The 24438-nt window shown below is 42.3% G+C and overlaps 1 protein-coding gene across 2 annotated transcripts in view; it reads left to right on the forward strand.

Moving 5' to 3' along the window:
- The window catches only part of OSBPL5 (oxysterol binding protein like 5), a 126887-nt gene that overhangs the window by 61086 nt on the left and 41363 nt on the right, over window positions 1–24438 (forward strand). For both annotated transcript variants that reach the window (XM_081001118.1, XM_081001119.1), the window contains exons 2-3: window positions 11193–11349; window positions 17544–17617. In XM_081001118.1, the coding sequence (XP_080857244.1) occupies window positions 11193–11349; window positions 17544–17617 (231 nt within the window). The remainder of the gene's footprint in view (window positions 1–11192; window positions 11350–17543; window positions 17618–24438) is intronic.

A 24438-nucleotide genomic window follows, 5' to 3' on the forward strand; every position in this document is an offset into this window, starting at 1 on the left:
TTCTAACACTCTTCTGTTTGGTCAGTTCAGTAGTGCAATCTGTGCCACCTCTGCCAATACTTCTGTTTTGGATTTGTTTGATTTTGTTTGGTTTGGTGCATGTGGCTTTTGAAACAGTACCTTCCTGCTTTTCAACATGTTGATGGCAATGAGGAGAGATGTAAACATGCTCAAAAGAAAACCCAAGCCCTCCGGCTGTTAATAAAAGCTTGGGTCCCATCTAAGGGTGCCAAAGGAGATTGGGGATCATGTAGTTCACTTTTCCTCTAAAGAGTGCAGTCGTATTCTACCTTAGCAATACGCATCATGGAGGCAAAAACAGTGCAATTGGTGCTTTATTGCTTCCATTAGCTACCCAGTTGGCATTAGGAGGCCAGCTTTTAACACATGTGCTTTCAAAGGCTTGCAAAAACAATGTTTACAGAGCCTAATGGGTTCCACCCATGAGTGACACCTCTATTTAATTTAATTAGTGCATTTATTTAACATGGGTATCAGTGTTTCTGGACTTGCCTGACTGCATTTTTCTAAGAGGCCAAGATCAAGTATGCTGCGTGCGTTGCAAGGTCATGGCTAAGTGGTGCATTTTCAATTTGCAGCCCTTTCATTGCACTTCCTCCGGTTAGAAAAAGACGCCTTTCCATGACCTTAGCCAGCATTTTTTCCTTTCAATTACCCACATTTTAAGAACCATTCTTTACTCCCTCTTTTTTTTTTTTTTTGCTTACTTCCACTGCTTTTACACTTTCCCATTTGCATTTTCAATTCCAGCTGTGTGCAGACAGCACAGTTCTATTTTTACTGTTGATTTCAGCTGATACTAATTAGAAATCCCATATAGTGATTACAGTCTTGCGAGCAGCGTGCAGTCAGATACATGCAGCGGAAGCAAACATTTCTGCTTTCTATGTTGGAGAGGGAAATAATTTTAAACTGTAGTAACTGTAACCCCAAATTCCAGTTTAGGGATGGATTCAAAGCAGCATTTAGTTCCCTTTTCCCCACAGAAGAGAAGAAATTAATCTCTGGGCATTTTTTAGGATTGATGCTTAAAGTGTGACATTTAGCTGGGGATGCGTTGCTTGAGAACATGAAAGCAGAATAAAATTACAATGGAGCTATTTTAAATATATATATTCTAATAGAGATCTTTATATTGTAATTGCAACTGATGGAAATGTGAACACATAACTAAGCATCATTTGTATTATTATTATTTTTTTAAAAACCCAGCAACAACCACATCTGACTGTTAGTTGTTTACAGCAGAGATGAGAAATTTGTTGCTGGACTTCAACTCCAGATGTTGACGGACTACAACTTCCATCATTTCTGACCATTGACCATGATGCCTGGGGCTGAAAGGAGTTGGAGTCCATCAACATCTGGAGGGCCACAGGTTATCCCACCTGGACTTTGGGCCACCTTTGTTCTTACAGATGCTAAAGACAGAACTTCTGTATGACAAGCCAGAGTTGTCATATACCTGTGCATTGTGTAGCAGTTCATTACTGAGAAAGGTGGAAACTTTGTGGCAGAAGGAAGAGTGAGCTTCCCCAACAAAGCCATTGCACTCTCCTGCCTCACTGTATGAACCAGTGAACATACTTCTTGCTAGTTCACCCTATAATTGAACATGCTGCTTGGCAGTTTACTCAGATGTTGTGGGACTACAACTCCCACCGTGCCTGACCACTGGCCATGCTGGATGATAGGAGTTGGAGTCCATCGACATCTGGAAGGCCACAGGTTAGCCACTCCTTCCCTAGAGTCTAGTCCTAAGTTCCGTATGAATGGAAAGGCTTTTATTTTGTGCTAGTCATAGTGTAACTTTTATTTTGTGCTAGTCATAAGGAATTTCCTCACTGCCACGAAACAGCCAGCAATGCATGGCAGGTCCCCCCAGGAGCAGGATCAAGGATGCTTCAGTTGGCTGTTCTCATGTGGAAGATGGGAAAATGTGTGTTTAGTTTTTCCTAAACCCCCATTCTGTTTGAATTCAGTGAATTGGACAACTTACACATATTGTAGGCCAAATACTGGCACGGAGACCTTATTTTGAAAACCCCAAGAGTTAATTACCAACATTAATGTGGCATATGTTTCTAGAACATTTATCCAACAACAAAAATTGCTTCTATAGACAGACTCCAGACTCCTTAAATTGAAAAAGGCAAACCTTTAAAGAGGTATTCCCTCCCCCCCCCACAAAAAAGCTTTGGGAAAAAAGGCTCATTAGATCATTGTTTTCAAATATATAATTAAACTCCTCTTACTGTAAGGACTCTCTTCCATGCTTTAATTATTTATTTTAAAATCGGATTATCCCAAGAATTAGCTATTGTTCTGGCTGAAATCTACCTCTGGTTTTATGTAATTAAATTTGGATGAGACTGAACAGCAGGTCCAGGCCTCCATGCCATAATTGACCTCTGAGTTACATGCTTACATTGCCTCCTAGCATTAAACCAAGTGTTATCTGCAAAATGCCATTCAGCTATATCCCAAATAAGGGCAAAAGGATTAAGATGATGTTGGTTTTAATACAATGCTGTTTTATCTCCTTTAGGTACATGGTAAAAATTTGGTGGGCTAGGCTTGATGTGGCAGTAACATAGTGTCTGCATTCAGGTATAACACTAAACTAGGTAGGTGTGACCAAACTTCAGGATTTGCTCAAGGTTTTTGTTTTGTTTTTAACTACAAGGTGCACCAACTAGAGCCAGATGCCCAAGACTTCCTACAAAAGCAATGAAGTCTTGTAGAGGCCAGAAAAAAATGGATGCGGGGGGCTGCATCAGGACTCCTGGCCAGGAACAAACCATTCCTGCCTAAGAAATACTTTAACTTCACAGCACCCCAGTGAGGTGCCAAGTTCACCCACTGTGCCAAGTTCACCCAGTGAGCTTCATTGCTCAGTTGAGCACAGGACTTTCCACTACACCACATTGGTTTTCCTGCCGTGTGTTCTCTGGAATGTGGCCCCGTTTGTAAGATTTCAGGTCCAGGATTGTTGCTAAGAGCAATTGAAGCTTGGTTTCTACAATGACTTTCACCCTTATGAGACTGGTGAGCTTCCTGTCTCTTCTCAACCATTCTAAAGCTTAGCAGACAGCATTTAATTTGAAGTTAGGCATGGTCCTAGAACTTGTTTTCAGGGACTGAGGCCCAGTGTGTGGATTTATGAGTTATGAAGACTTGAAGCCGAAAACCCACCAGTCAATGACAGTGGCTGCATTCACATGGCAGATTATTCTTTCCTTATTTTTGTCCTAACTGTTAAGTTCCACGCTATATTTGAGCTTTCATACCACGTAAAAGCCACTACTGGAACTATGGTGGAATATAGGGTACATTTAGTGCTCATTTCTGTGCTATTTGCTTCGGGGGGGACGGGGGACTCACTTGCAAATAATATGGAAATGAGTGCTAAACTTGTGCTATATTCCACTATAGTTCCAGAAGTGGCTTTTACGTGGTATGAAAGCTCAGATATTATGTGGAAATTAACAGTTAAGGAAACTTCATGAAAATGGAATATGCAGTCACTATTGAACACTACGTGCAGCTGAATAGATATCAGAGCAGTATGAAGATTGAGGGTTTTTCAAACATTGGGCAAGGACTGTCTCTCAGGGCTCCTCTATACTTTGCCCCATGATTTCTAGGCACAGGTCTGATGGATTTTTCTGCTGCTGTCCCCTGGAAAACCTGCTATTTACTGCTGAATTGGAACAAATGCCAATTGGCTTTTCTGCAGATTTATGTTTGTTCCAGTTCAGCAGTAAACAGTGGGTTCTCCTGGGGTAAGTAGTGGGACAACCCCCCACCTCTTAGACCCATGCCTAGAAATCAGGGGACAAATGGAAGAAATCACAGGAGAAATTGAAGTGTGGATGAGCCCTTTGTGTGTGGGTCTGTTTGCACTGTCCCTTGCCTGAGACACATTTTTCTTCTCGGTTAAATGCTCTAGGAATGATTGCCTTTAGAATGACAGATACTGTTTATTCCTGCTTCTCCTTGTTAAGGAGGTTGTTTGCTGTCTGTCAGGGGACTCTCTTCAAGAGGCCACTTATAATCACTCTGCATATTAGTTACCAGAAAATTGTTTGGCGGGTCAACAAGCCAGGAGTTTATGTAGCTTGCTAGCAACCCCAGAACTAATTAATATTGTTAATCAGCACTGGAAAGGCACTAAATTATTCCATCCCAAGAGAAGGCCAAGAGATTGCTGATAAATATTGGGTGTCATAGCTGCTCTAGACACTTTAAACTAATAGTAATTGCCAAGTGCAATGATCACACCCGTTCATGACATGGCCAAGGTCAAAATGCGATTAACTTTTTAAAAAAGTTGCCCAGAGTTATAATGGAACATTATAATTGTTTATGAAATCTTGTGTACTTGCAGGTCTATTTCCTCAGTACCTCTGTATCATTTATGTCACCTTCTAGCCAACAATGTCCTTGACTGCTATCAATGCATAAGTGACGCAAGCATCTTATGGCCTGTAGCTATTGATTTTAATGGAAGCACTAACCCAATACAGTGGTACCTCGGGTTACAGACTCCACTAACCCGGAAGTAGTACCTCAGGTTAAGAACTTTACCTCAGGATGAGAACAGAAATCGTGCAGCAGTGGTGCGGCGGCAGCGGGAGGCTCCATTGGCTAAAGTGGTACCTCAGGTTAAGAACAGTTTCAGGTTAAGAATGTACCTCCGGAACGAATTAAGTTCATAACCAGGGGTACCACTGTACTGCTAGATTGTGACAGTCTTTCCTTAAAAAATATTGTTGTTTACAGGGGAGTCAGGTACAGACCAGGCTTTGCATGGGAGTGCTTTGTGACAGGGCATTATCAGAAACTGTCATTGCAAAGTGGTAGGTGTGCACATTGTGGGGCGGTGCACAATGAGATTTTGGAATCTCAGGTTTCCAAAACTCAGCGGAAGTACTAATTGTGGGAAAGCGACAACAACGCACAATGTATCAAGCACTGCCCACTAGTGTGGACAGAATGCAGTGAGACAGAGTTCCATAGAAAGTGGTCAGGTGTGGACAAATGTGCTCAGAAGCACACCTGAGGAGGAAAACAACTCTGTGTGCCCCATGTGCACATTAACATTCTTGAGTTAATGTCCACAGCCTTGCAGCACGTGGAGGACGCCACATTGGTGATCTAATCAAAGAAGAAATTGAAGCACTGATCTGAAGAAACTGAAGAAGAAACTGAAGAAGAAACTGAAGAAGAAACTGATCTAATCAAAGAAGAAACTGAAGCACAATATCATTCCGTATCAAGAGAAAGGCTAATAAATTACCTTTATCAAGACAAGAGTTCCCCTGTGCAACGGCAAATTGACTGTTCTTTGTCATACTAATTGCCTTCTGCGCAGCAATCAGTTTAAATGCTAAAAGGTCAGAGGAAATGAAAGAAATAAATGTAAAGCCAAGTTAATTTCTATGAATATCCGCCCAATATTTTCTCTCAAGGTAGACGTGATCTAATCTTCTAATGTGAAACTGCAGAAATTTCAAAGCAAAGCACTGGTAAAAGAAATGTATTGGCTCAAAAGGAAACAATACTCTTGAAAAATACTGGAAAGAGATAAACCCAGGTCCCGCCATTTGAGGAGGATCAATTCTTTTGATAGTGTTGGTAGTAAATGCTCTATAACAGGGATGGGGAACCTGTAGCCCTGTTCTGTCATCCCTAAGTATTGGCCATACCAGCTAGGGATGATGGGGCTGGAGTCCAAAAACATCTGGAGGACCACAAGTTCCCCACTCCTGATACATATTTCTTTCCAGTATTATTGATCCTTACAGTTCTCTTCTAGAGCACTGCCGCACATGAATAGTTTTCAATGAAAGCCACTTTATTGTGTTCAGTTGACCATTATTCTTTTACCTTATAGAGTTGAGCTCTGTACTCTGCTCATTGACTATGTCTTCGGTGATGTCATCAAGGAAATAATGCAATTCCCAGAACAGTTTTGCATTATAGATAGATAGATAGATAGATAGATAGATAGATAGAGATAGCATGAACAGTTGTGCCAGCACTTTTTAATTCTGGTTTTGATTACATTCATCTCATATCTGTTTTGCATTTTATTTTATTTTTATTATATTTGGTTCCATGTAAACCACCCTAGTAAATTCTATCATCATTATTTTTAAAAAAATTAAAAAGTAGCAGCTTGCCAGACTAGCAGTGATTCTGGCTGTGAACTCAATAAGAAGTTGTGGAATCAGATAAACGGGCAGAGGTCCATTCATGGATTGAAGTGCTCTCAGGTCCTAGGTCCCCTTTCCCTTTGCAATGCCCTGAGCCCTCTGAAAATTTGCTTCAGTCTGGAAGCTGGAGATCACCTTCCCCAGACTTCCACTCACTGGAGAATAAGCTGGATCCAAGCATTTTCCTTTCATGGCCGCCTCTGGATCCAGCCCAAATGAAATTATTACAAAACATTTTTGCACAGTTTTCAAAAACAATTAAAGAAGGGAAGTGGGTGTCTGAAAGATTATTGTGGGTTAAGATAGGAGTCTTCAATTGTGGGGATCAAAATCTGCTCTTTGTGTCTGTGGGCATCTTTAAGCCTTTGCCACCACACATTACACTCTTCCTGCTCAGAGGGGTCAATCCTTGTCTCCATCTCCCCCTTGCCATTCTGATATTCCCCAAGTTCAACAGTGGGGATGAGGGGGCTCCACAAGTGCAGAAGGCTCTTGGCTTCACAAGGTCACCCTTTGGAATGGTGGTGGTGGGATGGAATTGGGGTCTCATCCCCGCATGCCCCTCCCTCCCATCTCTCACTTATACTGTTAAAACCTGAAGATGGCATAGATAGGCCCTGTGAGGCATGCCAAAGTAGGGTTACATCATGGTAGGGCACTCTTTTCATTTTAAAATGCAATGTCTGTTTAGCTCAGCAGCATCAGTTTGCAAATCCAGTGATCGCTCCAGCAGATCTGCCACGTCTAGAGCATTTTGAATTTAATGCCAGCTTTTTGGAATAGTTCAGCAAGTCTGGTTTGATTTATCTGCCATTTCTTGTCTTGGATGCTATAGGGGTCTGTATTTGCAGGCAGATAAAACAAAGAAGTTGTGTGTTGCTTGATTGTTCTGTCTTTTGTGATTCTGTTACTATAACATTGTGAAAGCTTATTTTGCCAGATCACCACCGTGAAAGATTTATTAAAGGTTTTTTCCCCTCTAGATGCTGAAACTTTTCTAAACACTCTCTATTTCATTGTTCTTTGGTTGTGAGTTAAAGGTGCGTTTCTCATATTTTGTGTCTGGAAGATGGAATCTGTATTTTAGGAAACAAATCTTCAAGTGTAGCTTAGCAATGCATCTTCTCTTGTCAAAAACATTGCACTTGTTTAAAGAACTTTGCTGTCTTCCCCATCGTTTTCTTGCATCTGAGCCCATCCCATTCTCTCTGTTTTGTTGTAAGCTGCCTGGGGAATGCAAACATAGGAAGCTACCTTGTACCGAGTCAGACCATTGGTCCATCTAGCTCATTATGGCCTACACGGACTGGTAGTGGTTCTCCAGTTGGGAGATGTCAGGGATTGGGACCTTCTACACACAAAGCAGATGCTTTGCCATGGAGCGACAACCCTTCCCCAGATAAATCAACACATTTTATTCTGTCAGCTATCTGCCTTACTGCTCTTATTCGGTACCATTAACTGCCTGGAGAAAATACATTTTGATATTTCTTTGTCTCATTGCATTAGCACACCTGGACCAAAACAAACACACAAGCCTGTTTCTGTTGAGTGTTATTTGTTCATTTATACCATTTGTACCCTGTTGGTTTTTTTATGACAAGCCGTAGACAATTAACAACAAATGTTTAAAAGGCAGCAGCTTTCACCCTTTTAAACACAATTTAACACCAGCAGTAAATACAATAAAGCACTTAAAGCAGAGGAAAAAGATAAATACTTCAACCATCAGAAATAATGTAACCCACTTACATACGGTACATATAGCAGTTCTTTGTGTTGCCAACTCAGAGCAATTCATTCTAGCGGATTGTCCTTCCCCTCTCCCAACCCTATGTTTATAATTTAAGATGTGTCCTGCCTTTCCGCATGTGGAAACTTTGTTGTTGTTGTTTTTCAAGTTCACGAGGATCACAGTTTGTAAGAATGATAAACTATCAGCAACTTCTGAACATTTAAAAACATTATTTTTAAAAAAGCAGAAGCTTTCCCAGTGGTTTACATGGGGAAGATCAGATGGGCCTCTTTGGGGAAGGAATTGCATAATGATAGGGTCACCTCAGGAAAAAAACAACTCCTGGTTTAAGTTTGCCATACAAATGGATGGATTCTGATGCAAGCCTTCTTAAGTGATCTTAATAAGCTTGAGATAGGGCGCATACATTTTTCACGGTTGTGGTCTTCCTTGCCTGTCTCCAGCAGTAGGGGAGGAGACTGTTGTCCGGTTAGAGTTGGGGAAAGAACACCCATGGAGTCTCTGTCTGTACCAGCCTTTCTCAAACTTAGGCTCCCAGAAGTTGTTGGACTACAACTCCCATCATCCACAGCTAGCAGGTCAGTGGTCAGCGAAGATGGGAGTTGTAGTCCAACAACAGCTAGGGACCCAAGATTTGAGAAAGGCAGGTCTGTACTGATGGTCTTAAATAGCAGACAGTCACTTTGTACCTCAGTGTGTGATCTCCACAAACGTGGAACATATGAGAGAGGTGGCTGTTGGACATCTGAAGTTGTCCATCTGAATGAAGACAGATTACTTAGAAGACAGAGCTGTGTATCAGTAGTCTCTCCCATCAAATGGGTAATTTTCTGCAAACAGTTCCCCTCATTTGTCACATACTACTAACCTTGTCGCAGCAGCATGTGCCTTTGAGATCAGAGTGGTAGATTCTTCTTGTTCTCTCTAATACAACCCAGCCAGGCATCTCAGCTCTGTAACTTGCTCCTTCCTCATGTGTGTGAATTTACTCTTGGAGTACACATGATCCATGCTGAAACACCACCCCTTCCCTCTTCTTTGGGAAACCAACCTCATGTTCAGCATCGTCCTGTTTTGTTACTTTTTAATCTATAAGAGTGGAACATGCCATCAATGCAGCTTGAAATGGTGCCGAATAGACTGGGAAACAAGAGCACAGGCAGACCTTGTCCTCCAACTTCTTTGCAGCCTGGAATAATTAGTCATTGTTGCCTATTGTTTTTAAAGGGTTTCTCTGAGGTGTAGCTTTTCTTTTCCCAGTGCTGGTTCCAGGGTTTGGAAGTGGCAAGTAGGAGGCAGCCAACACCTGAATGGCAAGGAGCACCATGCAAGACCTGTGTGTTGTCCCAAATAGTTATTTGCTGTGACTTTGACTGCATGCCCTATAGAAGCAGTGAGATGGGCAGTTCACCCATCGCTAGGAAGCCCCATGGCGTTTCCACTGGAAGTTGCATCCATTCCACCGCTCTGCAGATTTTTCAAGCCGTTCCTCGAAATTGTAAGGACCGGCAGCTTGCTATTTTCAAAGAATAGCGCCCTGATTGAGATTAATGCTGCAGAGCTGATTCCATGCTTGTTTGCTTATCTCATGCATATGTGAAGTGCACTTATCCTGGCCGGCTATGAGATGCTAAACACTGTGGTAATAGCTCTGTTTCAATAGGTATTGCTTTTAGCAGTACAGAAGAGGAAAGAATAGCTCCGCCAGCCCTCTCTCTGCTAATTCAGGCGCTTGGTAGTTGGACCAATAAGCTGTTTGTGAACAACGGCTGCCAAAAGGGACTTTTAAGAATTGGAGCCTGGTTGCAAACATTGTGGCTAAAGCGATGCCACTTTCCCCAGCTGGCACTTGGCATGATATGAGTGGGAGAGTCAAGTGTTACAAGTCGGCCTGCAGAGGTTATAATTCTCGGCCTGCTTTGGGTTGGTTTTGCTTTATTTGCATCAAATTTATTTCAGTTGCTTTATGTAATGTTTGTTTGTAATAACCCCCACCCCCAATAAAATGCACCTTTTTTAAAAAAAAAAAAAAAGGCTGCCTTCTGATGAAAAAACACATTTTTCCTTTCAAAAGGTGTGCTATGTCCTTACCATATTACGCTTGGGCTTATGTTGTGGTTTCTCTAGTTAGCTACACTAACTGAGGTCTTACATGTAACCGAAACATCCCTGGTACTACTTTTTTGTAAGCATAAACATGCTAGCTATGTCATTATCTGCTGTGTTCTATGGATAATAACTATGGTTAGGCAATAAGTTACTTGTGTGGGTGGAATTTCTCTGGGGCAACTAGCTCTCTCTTGATTGTGGCATCGGTTTGAAGACTGAATATGGCAGGTGATGGGGGTCCTGGAATGATGGCAAATCCCCAACTGTTTTAGAGGCGTGATCAGAATTGCCAGCTTTATAGCTTCCTATGTTCTGAAACTCCTATGTGAACTGAGGATATGTCACTGGGCCTGCTTGATGCTGGGCCACCCTCTGGTGCTGTCTGCGTGTTCATTTTGGGGGCCCTGGGCTGCAGAGCCCTGACTGTCAGTCCTGAGGCTGAGCTGCAAACAAAAACATTTAAATTTCAGCAAGATTTTTTTTTTTTAACTGAAAGGTGGGGAGAGGGGTGGACACCAGGTATCCTTTGCTACCCCCTGATGTGGATATCAGATATTGTTCAGATAATATATTTTCATTTAGCACAGCCTGACCAAAAGTAATTTCAGAATGCATTACAGTGGAATCTCGGAAGCCAAACACCTTTAAACTTGAATGTTTTGGTTCCCAAACTATTGAAACCCGGAAGTGATTGTTCCAGTTTTCGAATGATTTTTGGAAGCTGAACATCCGGCACAGCTTCTGATTGGTTTTTGAACTGTTCTGGAAGTCGAACCGACTCCCAGAATGGATTAAATTTGAAAACCAAGGTACGACTGTGTTGAAGAATAAATATTACACCAGCACAATTTAGAAAAATAACATTTTAAGTTTTTTCCCCACTTGCCAGAGCTAGCAAGCTCCCAGCAATAACATGTAAAATCAGGGGGGCGGGACGGACGGATGGGGGGGACAGATAACCAATACAGTTTAAGAATAGGCAGATTCAAAATAGCAAAAAAGGGCCTTTTAATTATTTAATCTGAATGTACTGTTTAAATATTCTGTGACTTGACGCTGTTGTTATTTTGGTCTGTTCCTTTCAGAAAACCCCTACTGCTCATGCCATGAAGGAAGAGAATTTTCTTCGGCGCAGGTTCTCGCTCTGCCCTGCCTCATCCACTCCTCAGAAAATAGATCCTCACAAGCTGACCCGGAACCTGTTTTTTGGGACCGATAATGAGATCTACCCAATCAGCCCAGGTCAGTGTTTGCTCAGTGGGTTTTATAACATGCTGTATGCAGTGCTTCCCCCCCCCAGACAAAATGGTGCCAGAATACACACCCCTCAGAAGACCCACCCCAGAGATCCTCTTTGGGCTGATGATGGAGAATGGAACTTAACTTTGGGAGAAAACTCCTTTCAGATCAATTTCATTAAAGCCCTTTCACAAACCATATCTTACTCCATGACAGCTTCTTTTAACAGCCTTAGATCCTCTCCAATGTGTTGGAGGGGGTGTTGGGTTCTTCAAAAGTTATCTTCCTATTTGGTGGGGTACCACAGAGTTCAGGAGTTTTGGAATTGGGATTTTAACATAATGAGCCTAGCCAGACGGGTAGGGTATAAATAATAATAATAATAATATTTTGAAAATATACTGTGCAACCCTCTCTGCACTTTGCTTTTTTGAATTTACAGTATTTCTAGGGCAGGAGATCTGAAAGTAGGGCTCTGATAAGCGCTTGGTGAATCAGCAGCCAGAGTGTTAGTGGCTTCCTAAGGAGTAGCTATTGACTCCTGGTACCCAAAGATGTGGGAGATAACATTAGTTGAGAAACTGGCAAGCAATTTCTCAAGGTGATGTGGAGCTAGGGTAGAAATAATTCACTTCTGGCAGCGTGGCACAATTTTATTCCTTTTCAAGGTATTTGAGTTCTATGAGAAGGGAAAGAAAAGCATCAAAGGTTAGTACCATGTCCCTAATAATGATGTTATTGACAGTCCACAATAGGCTCACTGTAACTGATTTCATATATTTTCTGGGTTTAGTTCAGAATATTGTATCATGTTAGCTCAGAAGTGTGTGTGTGTGTGTGTGTGTGTGTGTGTTTAGCTATTTTATATTTGGGATGCATGTTATCATTGTAAAATTCAGTTTTTAAAAAGCATGCCGGATACACAGAGTTTCGCAGCATCTACACACACACACAGACACCCCTCCTGTTGTCCAGGACTTTCAGCCAGTCTGGAACAGAAACCTTACAGTGCTGTTTAGCTTGGGGAAGGGGTAGTGGAGAAGGCAACTGATACTTTTTATCTTCTCCTATTCCCAACCAAAGTCTTCCCCCACTGTGCTATATCACTCAGTTTTCATCCTGGCCTCTACTCCTGCTGAGCATTTTATAGCTAGGTAGCGTTAGAATGCAAGCAGTATGTTCAGGAGCGTTCTGTAGAATATGGGTGCATCTTTCTTCCCTTCCTAAAACATTATTTAATAGTGAAAGGTGTTTTTTTTATAAAAAAAAATCACCACACATATCCTCCTCCCCACCTCTCATTCCAGGATATTAACTATACTTTATATTGTTAAGAGACATGAGCAGAACAATTTCTTTCTCCTCTCTACAACTTCAGTTTCCTCACCTGCCAAATGATTGCCTAAACATTCCACACATTTTAGAAACTCACAAGCCCTTCATTGGCAGCCCATTAAAAAAAATACTTTTATTTTAATTTACAAACTTACATACTGCTATGTACTTAGGGAGTCTTCAGGGTCTTTTGAAGCTGCTGTCTTATTTTCTCAGTGATCCTGTTTCATTTCCAAACCGATAAGGGCTCAACCCAGCTGCATTTGCTATTAAAGCGATGATTGATCTACTGCTTTTCTGAGAGAAGACCGTGCAAAGTGTTGCACTGTATGAGCTTAAAAGCATAAAAAATAAACAATAAAGTGACAGCAGTCTCAAATATATAGCAAGCAGCAGCAGGATAGTGTCAAAGCAAAACGTATAAATCCTTAAAAGGCAACACATTTCATTGAAGGAGCAATATCACGTATCTCACTCAGGGCCTTTCCAGACTTTCGTTATTTTGGGGTGGAATTCAGTCACCTGCAAATTCAAGTTGCACTATAAAAGTTGATTGGAAGGTTTTGCCCAACAAACTCATTCCCCCACCCCCAAAATGGACTTTTTGCAGTAAGGAAAGCAACAAAGAAATATACTGGAAAGTGTGGGCAATACTTTCTTTGATGCAAGCTCATCCACACCATAGCGAGCAAGTACAGTAGCCCTCCTTTTTTCCTCTGACATAAGTTCTGTTTGCTTCTTAGTTATATGATACACATAAAGTCAACAGGAACTGGTTTGCCTGGCACTGAGATGTGGTGCTGAAAGTTATGCTCTTTTATTCCATTCCATCTTCATTTCTTGCAGCAGTTTTATTGGCCATTCTTGCACTTAACCTACTGGGTCAGCCTTCCTTCCAGAATAAGTCTGTAGCCATAAGTCTATATTGAGGGAGTAAAAGGTAGTGAGGCTCCAATCCTCACTCCACTTACCTGGTGGTAAGCCAAATTGGCTTCAGTGGGACTTACTTCTGAGTAGACATGATTAGGCTTGCACTTTAAAACTGAATAGTAGATTCACTGATAATCGTGGGCTCGGTATCCTCTTTCTGATCCCCCTCCCTTAGTTGTTCTAGGTATTATAGCTAATAGAATATTGGGAGTGGGGAGACAACCAATTCATTTTGTGAAAATCAAGCAAATGTAAACCAACAATCTAAGGAAAATAATGCTTCACCAGTGATCAGCCAAGATTATTGCTTAGCAGCGAAGAATTAAACTGACCCAATGAATAAATAAATTAATAATAATAATATTACAGTTGTATTTTGGATCTCAAACGCCTTGGCTTCCGAATAAATTGACTCCTGAACAAATTGGCTCCTGAACAATTGAAACCCAGAAGTGAGTGTTCCAGTTTTCGAACGTTATTTTGGAACCTGAACATCCGACAGCTTCCGATTGGCTGCATGAGCTTCCTGCAGCCAATCAGATGCCGCGCTTTGGTTTCCAAACGTTTTGGAAGTCAAACAGACTTTTGGAACGGATTCCATTCGACTTTCAAGGTATGACTGTATTTAATAATAATGCTTTTTTTATTTATACCCTACCCATCTGGCTGGGTTTCCCCAGCTACTCTGGGCTGCTAACAGCATGTCTAAAGACATAATAAAAAGATCAAGCGTTAAGCAAGAAGCAAAAGGAAGGAGAAAATTCAGTGACCGACAGCAAGTAAAAGACATAGCTGCTATTGAGGTAGCACTGGTAATGTATTATCACACAGGAGAACACTGGAACACATCTGTGATTTTAATGAAGTCCCAAAATGTCCCCTCTATATGAAAACCAAGTGGTTTGAGAGCTGCAGTTCTCTGGAAAGGCTGTCTAGCATATTCACACACACCCTTTGTATCTGCCCCTTTAAATTCCAGTCGGGATGAACTGAGGCTCTGAAGGCAACTATTGAGAGCTTCTGTTTTGCCTTGTTCAAGGTAGCTTGGGTTTTCCCTTTTCTGTGTTGCATATCAGCACATGTGGTACAGGTGTGATTTTGTGGTGGATTCTTGGGCTTAATTTGCCGTTGGTTTTTCTAAGCCACAGCAGCGTTAAGGAAAATGGAAACCATTTTCTTTTGCGTTTGTTTAAGCAGGCATTCCTTTTCTTCTGAGATAACAAAGGGTGAGTTTTGAGGGCGCTACAGAAGCATTTAAACTGGAAGCATAACCAAAGCCAGTGCAATCAATACAGAGCACATGGCAATTGTATAACCTTTAAGTTAAATGCAGATCCACAAAGGTATTAAGACATGTGCTGCTAAGTGATGTTTAGGCTGCAGTCCTGTGCATACACCCTTGACTGTAAATCCTATATGAAAAAATTTGGACTTACTTCCCAGGTAAATGTGTTTTGGATTAGAGTGTCTGTAGGGAAAATGAAAAGGCACAGGGAAAATATTGTTGAAATGCCAAGTGTTGTGGGAGAACTGATTCACAAAGCTGGGGGAAGAATTTGTGTGTATGTGTGAGATGTCAGTACTTTCTCTTCTTAAGGTGTGAATCAATAATCAGGGCACGGTGTGACTTATTTTAAACTGTCAAAGGAGTAAATCTGCATATCTGTGAGCCATGAATCAGTCTTGTGATTCCCATTAAAATTAATTGGCAGCCTGGGCCATATGTTCTCTCTCAGCAAAATGAATATGCAAGGCAAGGATGAGAAATTCATTCAATAATAGTTCACCCATGTAAACACCATTGTACAAATACCTAGAATCAAGACATGTATGAGTGTGGCAGTGCGAGGGTAGCCCTAATCCTAATATTTGCTTGCCAGTAGCTCCATTGACCTCAGTGGAACTTAACCGTGTTTGCCCAGGATCTCAGCCTAAGGCAGAGAATGTAAAGTCTTTCTCATAACAGGACTCTCAAATCATGAAACAAGGCAGATTAGACTTTCCTCTTTAATAAAGGTAGCCTGAAAGTCAGAGCTGATTTTTATTCTAGGCATGAAGCTGGGCAGATCAGTGAGAGAGGCAGAGAGCATTATGTCCTTCGAGGAATGCCAAGGAAGGGTAAATAAAATGTGACTCCTGCTGCAGAAGTAAGTCTTCATAGGATTGGAGCAGTTTTACACACACATGCCTGTTCATCCCCTAATTGACTGCAAATTAAGTGATAAAATGCATGTGTGAATGGACATTAATTCCACAGGTAGAACTTCCCTGTCTGTTCCAGTTGTCTCAAGTGTCACACTGTTCAGTGGTACATGCTCTCATAGTTCACTAGTGCAGAGAATGAACACAAAGGCATGTGTGAATTAGGCCTTGGCCAAAAATCAGTGAATGGCCAAAAATATTACATGTTCCAAATCATGTACAGTCATACCTTGGGTTGAATGTGCTTCAGGTTGAGTGCTTTCGGGTTGCGCTCTGCGGCAACCCGGAAGTAACAGAACACGTTACTTCCAGGTTTCGCTGCTCGCGCATGTGCAGACGCTCAAAATGACATCACGCGCATGCGCAGAAGCGGCAAAACGCGACCCGCGCAGACGTGCCATCGCGTCTTACGTTCCATTCAGGATGCGAATGGGGCTCCAGAACAGATCCCGTTCGCATCCCAAGGTACCACTGTATAGAAATTGCATTTGACCTTTGTTGCTATTTTGAACAGATATTGGCAGCTTACAGCACAGTCTCCTAACTATGCCTACTCAGAAGTAAGCCCTACTGGCCTTAAGAGAGAATATTATGAAAATGATATACAGGTGGTACATGACACCAGTCAAGCTTGCAAAAATCTATCATTTGCCCGATAATAAATGTTGGAAATGTAAAGAAACTGAAGGTACATTCTTTCACCTTTGGTGGACGTGCCCAAGGATTAAGGCTTTCTGGGAGATGATTTATAATGAAATGAAAAGGGTATTTAAATATACCTTTCTGAAGAAACCAGAGGCCTTTCTCCTGGGCATGGTCGGCCAAATGGTGCCAAAGAAGGACAGAACTTTCTTTATGTATGCCACAACAGCAGCAAGAATACTTATTGCAAAGTATTGGAAGACACAAGATCTACCCACTCTGGAAGAATGGCAGATGAATGGACTACATGGAACTGGCGGAAATGACTGGCAGAATCCGAGACCAGGGAGAAGAGTTGGTGGAAGAAGATTGGAAGAAATTTAAAGACTATTTACAGAAATATTGCAAAATTAATGAATGTTAGAATGATGTCAGAATGAAGTTAAGTGGTTTAAGCAGCAATGTTATAAAGGTGTATGTAAAAATGGATTGTTAACAGGTGAGAATCCAAAGTTATAATATATTAAGTTAAAGGATTAAGTTAAAAACAAAGAGGGAAAGAAATTGCTGAATTAACTAACTGAATTGGAATACAAAAAAGGGAGGTGCGAGGAGGTCAGGGAAGCAAGGAAATGAATGTAAGGCATGGAAAGATTGATGTGTTTTTTTAAGTGTTTTTTACCTTTTTTCTGTATTTTGTATTTTTTGTATTTTTTTGTATTTTTTTCTTTTCTTTTTATTTATGTAATTTTTTTTCTTTGAAACCTTAATAAATATCATTTAAAAAAAAAAACAGAAGTAAGCCCTACTGAATTCAGCAGGGCTTACTCCCAGGTAGGTGGAGTTCAGATTGCATTCTTCACTGTGTGGTGGCTTTTCTATATCCTGCTATTGGGCTGGATCTTGGTCATATTAAAATACTATACATATTCCTGCAATTAATCCTACAGCAGCTCCTTTTTTGGGCAGGGCGTGTGTGGCCATTTCTGTTTCCTTTAGGAATGAAGTCCTTTCTCAGGATCGTTGTTTCAGCAGTTGTGGTTTGCCACAGAGCTCCTCAGTGTTTTACTTTTGTCATTTTGTTTCAGGGAAGGATATGGAAGGAAACAGTTTGCCCATGATGAAGGATGAGATTCCTCCGACGCCAAACTCTATTAATAAGGTAATGAGGCTTATAGGAATGCTTATTTTTCCTGGAGTCTAGATGAAGAGCAGGGAGACAAAATACCCCCCTCCTGTAATCTGATATTTGTATTTTCAGTGCATATGTAGTACATTTTTGTTGTGAAGGTAAAAATTGTTAAAATGTAAACATTTTTGTTGTGAAGAAAGCCTCTCAGATAACCAGTGATTAGTTTTCTGTTTCTATAAATCTGTGAGTAAACTTCTCTTGAACTTTTATTAGAGGTCCGTAAATGTTGGCTGGCCTTTTTAATGCCATTTCTTGGTTCTGATGTCACACTGAACTTTGGAGGGGCTTGGAATGCCTCCCAAGTACAGATCAACTGTAGAGATAATCCCCTACCCCAGCTTCACTCAGGTGGAGGGCTTGTGTTTGTTAACACTTGCTAGAGGGATGCTTGACAAGTAGGAGAGCATTTATACATCTCTACTTTGGGAAGCCGCTCAGCTCACAGTTCATTTCTGTTCAATTGCAGCGTATTCTGTTTCTTAGCAAGGCCTTGGAGTGAGTCAAATGTAAAACAGAACACACAAAACAAAACTGCTTAGGTTCTCCCAAAGAGTTTATTCTAATTTCAGGGGTCCCTAATCCAAGCGTTTGGGGGTACATTTGAAATTTTAAGACTCCTTCATGGGCACCCCATAATACCTGTTTCACAGAAGAAATATGGTTGAAGCTCAGAGCCACCAAAAAAGAAAACCAGCTCCCAAACAGGCCATCCCCTAAACCACAAACACAGCACAATCCTCTCTCTCTCTCTCTCTCTCTCTCTCTCTCTCGTGTGTGTGTGTGTGCGTGTTTTAAAAAGGAGAGGCAAAAGACAGGAGGGGATCTGAGGACTCCACATTGTTCTATTCCATTAGACCTTTTGCTCCCCCCCCTCACCTTCTTTTAACATACTGTATTGAAAATTATTTTTGGAATGCCCCTTAGTTTTAACAATAATTTCCCATGCAGCATCAAAGCAGGTGCCAGGTGGCTTTGCTGTTCAAGAAAAACAAAATCTAAGTCTTCTTGGGGCTTACGGGACTTACTCCACGGTGCCTTGGACCCAAGCCAACGAAAACAAAAATACCCAAGGAAATGAAAATGAGCCCTCACCTCTTTAAACTGACTGTTGACTAGCCCAAACAGAAAAAAATCTTGTTCCGCTCTTCTGAACCGCTACAGTTCTTAAGTGGAGGGGAGTTCCACAGTTGCAAGAACGCCTCTCTACATGCCCATGTACGTCATCTTCTTTAAGTCATGTCTTCTAGTTTGAAGGTCGGCCACAGTTAACAGTAGCTATAGCATGAGTACAAACAACAAGCCTGTCATGTAGAAAAGTTTGTCCCTTTCTTTAAGTTTAAGTGCTACAATGCAGGTGACTTTGGGCTCATCCGGACTTCATTTTATGCCGCGACTCTAGGCACAGGTCCATGCTTTAAACTAAAATTCTGTGTCTTAAGTGTTTCTTTATCTTTTTTGTCCCGATACTTTCCTTATGAAAGCCTGCTCTTTATCACTGAATCAGAGCAAATGCCAATCCACAGAAAACACAAATTGCCGTTGATTCTGTTGAAGAGTGGGTTTTCCTGAGGAAAGCCAGAGGCCAAAAAAGGAAAAAAAAGAGTGCTCCAATCTTTAAAGCACAAACCTGTGCCCAGTGGCGAAGGAAGAGGAGTGCGGGGGGAGCGCATCGCCCCCAGCAGCACAATCCCGGTGTGGTGCCATCGCGGCTGTCCCCCCGCCTGCACTGGGTGCCATGCCCCCGCAGGCTGCGTGCCACGCCCCCAGGACACACACTAGCCCCGCCCCGCCTGCTCCCCCCCCCCGGTGCCGGAGCATGAAGCTCCGCCTCCCTGTGCCTAGAAACAGCAGGGCAAAAAGTAAGTTTGGATGAACCCTGTGACTGGTTTTGTATTATTTAGTGCTTGTTGTTGCTCCAACTGTATATACACAGATTGTTAGTGTTGCTACTAAGTGGATATTTTAGTTCTTTCTATTCCTTTGTGCATTGCTTTGTGCATTTTGCCACTATTTCCTGGTTCTTTGTTTAGGGAACCAGATGATTGATTCTGATCTTGCTGTGCTTAAAAGAATTCTTTCATTGCACAGTGTCACCAAACAGAGATTATTGACATACAAGCCATCAATTCGCATGGGAAAATATGGGGGAGCCTTAGTACCACTCGTCAAAATCCTCATGCAGGGTTTTGGAACATGTGGCAGAAAACATTTAAGGACATGTTTGGTAAAACAGGTGACCAAACAGCCACAAGGTAGAGGAAGCCTGCCATTGTGCAGCAAAGGTGCTTATCTGTTTCCAGCCGATTCAGTTTGACCATTTCACATGTCACAGCAAACTATATTCCTATGTAAGTGGCCGCTCTGCGTGAAAGCAAGCAAGTGCAATTATATGCAGTTATTGTATCACCTTCGTAAACAAGTATTTTCAAGGTGACTTGCAATGCTTCAATAAGTCTCAGTCTGGGGGAAAAAATAACATAAACTACGTTCTTTAAAAACAAGCAGCAGTTAGAGTAATGAAACATTAACTGCAGGAGCACGAGATTTCTTAATCATTTTAAGATGGGGCAAAGTCTCTGTTTGGAGCCTAACAGAGCAAACCAGCACATGGGAAGCAAATTCCATTGAGATCAATGAGGCTTATTCCCAGGCAAGAGTGTTTAGCATTTCACAGCCTAAACTTCTTAAACTAGGCACTTGGTAGGCAGCCTTGGAAAATTATTACAGTGGTACCTCGGGTTAAGTACTTAATTCGTTCCGGAGGTCCGTTCTTAACCTGAAACTGTTCTTAACCTGAAGCACCACTTTAGCTAATGGGGCCTCCTGCTGCTGCCACGTCGCCGGAGCACAATTTCTGTGCTAATCCTGAAGCACTATTTCTGGGTTAGCGGAGTCTGTAACCTGAAGCGTATGTAACCCGAGGTACCACTGTATAATAATAATAACCTCAGCCCCTACCTAACCTGCCACAGTGGGGTACCTAATAACTTCAACAAATGAGAAGTTTCATGTGGAATGTGATTGACCACAGGGATACCCAGCTGGTCCTCCAGATGCTGTGGACTACAACTCCAGTCATCTTTCACCATTGGCTGTGCTGGCAGGGGCTGATGGGAGTTGTAGTCCACAATACCTGGAGAGCAACAGGTTGGCTACCCTTGATTTATTAGAACACAGCAAGCTGCCTTAGGCCAAATCAAGCTCTTTTCCCACCTAACTTGGTAGTCACCACCTGTCCAGAATATTTCCCATCACTTGCTGGCTGGTCCTTGAAACTGGAGCGGCCAAGGATTGAATTGTGGACCTTCTGCATGTAAAGCAGGGTGCCCTAGATATGGCCTCTCCCTTGCCGCAAGCTCAGTGCTTGTGTTTCATTTCAGCAAGGGATTGCAACCTTTGGGTTAACCCATTTGCTTTAGGGTAAATGTGAGTGTTGAGGTGAGTTCTATGAGAAGAGAGGGCAAGGGATTAAGTCAGTCCTCCAGATGTTGGTGGGCCCTCATCCAGCATCACCAAGGATGATGAGAGTTCTAGGAACATCTGGAGGGGTGCTGGTCCCCCATTTAAGTGTTCTGTGGGTGAGTTCCCTGGCACAACAGGCAGCAAGAGGAGTACATGGAATTGCTTAAGACATCAGGAGGCTTTGTGGTGACTGAGGGAGGGAAGTATTCAGGCTGCCGTGGCCAGGCACGTGATAAATAAGTAGAGGGAAAATGTGTAGCAAGGTGTGCCGCAAAGATAAGGACAAAAAGTGTGCAGTCTTGTTTTTCCTCACCACAGCAGCCACCGTGAATAAGAAACGAAGAACTGCACTGCCGAGTAGCAGACTGTCACAGTTACAACACAGCAACAGATGTGAGGGGTACTATCCTCTTTCTAGGAGTGGGTTGCGGTTTTGTTTGTTTGTTTCTCCCTTTTGCAAAACCAGCTGGTTAATGTCAAGTATCAGTTGAGCACCTGTCCATTTTGGAATAAGCCACAAATTCACCAATGCCTTATGCAATCAGTAGTGCTTTGGTGTTGCAAGCAAGTTCATCCCTTTGGCCTTGTGCTAATGCATTTAATTAGCTTCTGTCCCTTTTGCAGCACCCAGAGTCCGAGCAGTTGATCAATGACATTGGTCACCTGTTGCTGGTCTTTCATATCCTTTTCAGTACATTTATAATGTTTTAAGGTCAGTTTGCTTAAGAGGAAGAGAAGCAGCCTCTGAGGCACTATAAAATCTGTAGTAAGTCAGTTTTGCTGTTTCCCCTCCTAGAAATAAGGGCTCATCAACACTATCCATTTAAAGTGCTCTTATACCACATTCATGCCCCTCCCCGATTAATCCTGCGAACTGCAGATCCTTAAGGGTCTCCTAAACAAAGTACAGGAAGTGACCTAAATTGCTCAGCAATAAGGCTCACTCTATAGGTGAGCTTTCTTGGAAGAAAGTGGACGTAGGATTGCTGCTTCATTTTTTTGTAAAAGGAAAACTGAGAAGCTATTGAGTACTAGGGCTCATCCAGACTTCGTCTAGTCCTACCACTTCCCCCTGGAGACACCCACTCTCTTCTGCTGAATCGGAGCAAATGTCAATTAGGTTTTCCATGTATCGTATTGATAGATTGCTCTGATTCAGTGGTAAAGAGCAGGTTTTCCCAGGGAAAGTAGCAGGGCAAATGGGAAACCTCTTGTGCATTCTAGGCACAGGATGAGCAAAGTGTGGATGAGCCCCTAGAGAGTGTGGGAACTGCAGACTGCTGTACCCTATGCTACCTAAGCACGTGTATTTTAGTTTTTGCCATATGAGAAGCAGGGAAATTTTAAAGCTGAAAATAGAAACCACCAATGTTATAGTAAACTAGTACATCATTTGCTCAGAGGCTCTAGAGGTGCTTTTTACTAATGATTTGTGCTCATGATGCTATTAGGGTGGTCATATGTGCTCCTGCTTTCAAGTTTTGGGGTGATCATAGTGCTTCATTTCCAGTTAATGCATACCCTGTAACTTCTTGTTGAAATCCCATAGCTTTTCATACCACAAACGTTCAGGGTTTTTTGTGGGGGGAGGGTGTCTCCACGTTTTTTGCACTGTAGCCTTTCCAGACACCAATAATGTGTTATGATTGGGGAAGCATCACAGAACAACTAGTAAAGCAGAATGATGTGTGGGTGATCTGGTATAAATCCACCATTAGTGCGTTAATTTCGTGTCAAGAACATGTTGCAGAATACACACACACACACACACACACACACCAAAACCCAAGTCTTGAGGAGCTCAGAAACCAATTCCTACAGGCACAATAGGAAAGAGTAGGAGCAGAGTTGGATATCCTTCCAGTTTCCCATTTTGCCAGCATTCTAGGAACAAGATGCAAATGACGATAAACACTACAATGTAGTCTCACTGTTTGCCTTTTAACCTTCAGAAGATGACGATAGTTATCTGCACCAGTGGAATGTGTCGGTCCTGATACATGTAACTGCTTGCTATATATCCAGCAGTCAAAGAAACCAGGACCAGTCACAGTTGGCAGGAAACTCCGAAACAGAGAGAGTCCAGGCGGGTGTAGTTTCAGGAACAAAATGTTCCTTGTATTCCCTGAGCTGAATACTGTGCTAAGAGTCCAAGCATTCTAGGGACATTTACTATTGCCAAAGCATCACTTCCCAAATCATAAATGTGTGTATGCAGAGCTATTTGGATTGGGTTTTTTCTGCTTTTATCCAAGAGTAAATGGATTTGGCTATCTTGCCTTCATCTCCTTTTGCATATAGGGCCTGGTTTGTACATAATGGGAGCCCATGCTTTCCCCCTCTGTGAATAGAACCTGTGTGAGCTTTGGGTTTGCAGACACCCCCGCTTCCTCTTTCTCTCTTGCTGCTGTGAGGAAGAGATTCTTTCCTGCTCTTTGTTTTCAGTCTTAAACAAACCACAGCTTCCTGTTACAGTGAACTGTGGTTTGATAGAATGGACCAGGATATGAAATCACAGTTGGTTTAAACAAACTCCAGCATTTGCATGCAGCAAGGAGCTGTGATTTGTTGAAAAGTGAAAGTGAGTGCCTCTAGCCTCCTTGCAGCTGTGCAAGGGCAGGGTCGAAAAGGAGAATGTGCAAGCCCAAACTCACCATGGTTCTTTCACCTAGTGAGAAACTGTGGCATCCCATTGCATCTGAAGCCACTTCAAGTCACTGGTGGGTGATGGTGACCTAACTAGGGGACAGGTGTCTTTATAAGGCTCTGTACGGATGTAATACCACTGATTCCTTAATCTTCGGGAACAGCTTGAGCCAACCTGTGAACATGTGCGCTCTCTCCTCCCTCTGTGGACCAACTTCCCATCATTAGCTGTGGTTATATGTTCCATCTGCACTGAGACAAGCCATGATTGGAGCAAATCTGATTCCCCCGAAATTGCCTAACTTGCGAACATGCTTATAAACCATGGTCTAATTTCTTAGGAACACAGGAAACTACACCATACTGATTCAGAGCACTGGTCAACCTATTGTCTTCTCTGACTGGCCATGGGTCTCTAGGGTTTTGCACTTGGATCTCTTCCAGTCTTACCTGGAGATCCTTGGGACCTTCTGCATGCAAATGAAATACCCTGCCACTGAGCCACACACATTCCAGTCCTTGGTTTACAAATGAGGTCATGATCTGCATTCTTCAGGATTTGTGTCAGTGCCCAGGTTATATGAAATCCTGACTGATCCTGGAGGCAGATAGAAGGGGAAAGAGCAAAGGCTTTGGGATCTGGCTCTGTCCCTGGTGGTCTTGGCATGGGGGTTTCAGACTGA

The sequence above is a fragment of the Podarcis pityusensis genome (genome assembly GCF_964106645.2).
Source record: "Podarcis pityusensis genome assembly, chromosome: 1".
Lineage (NCBI taxonomy): Eukaryota > Metazoa > Chordata > Lepidosauria > Squamata > Lacertidae > Podarcis > Podarcis pityusensis.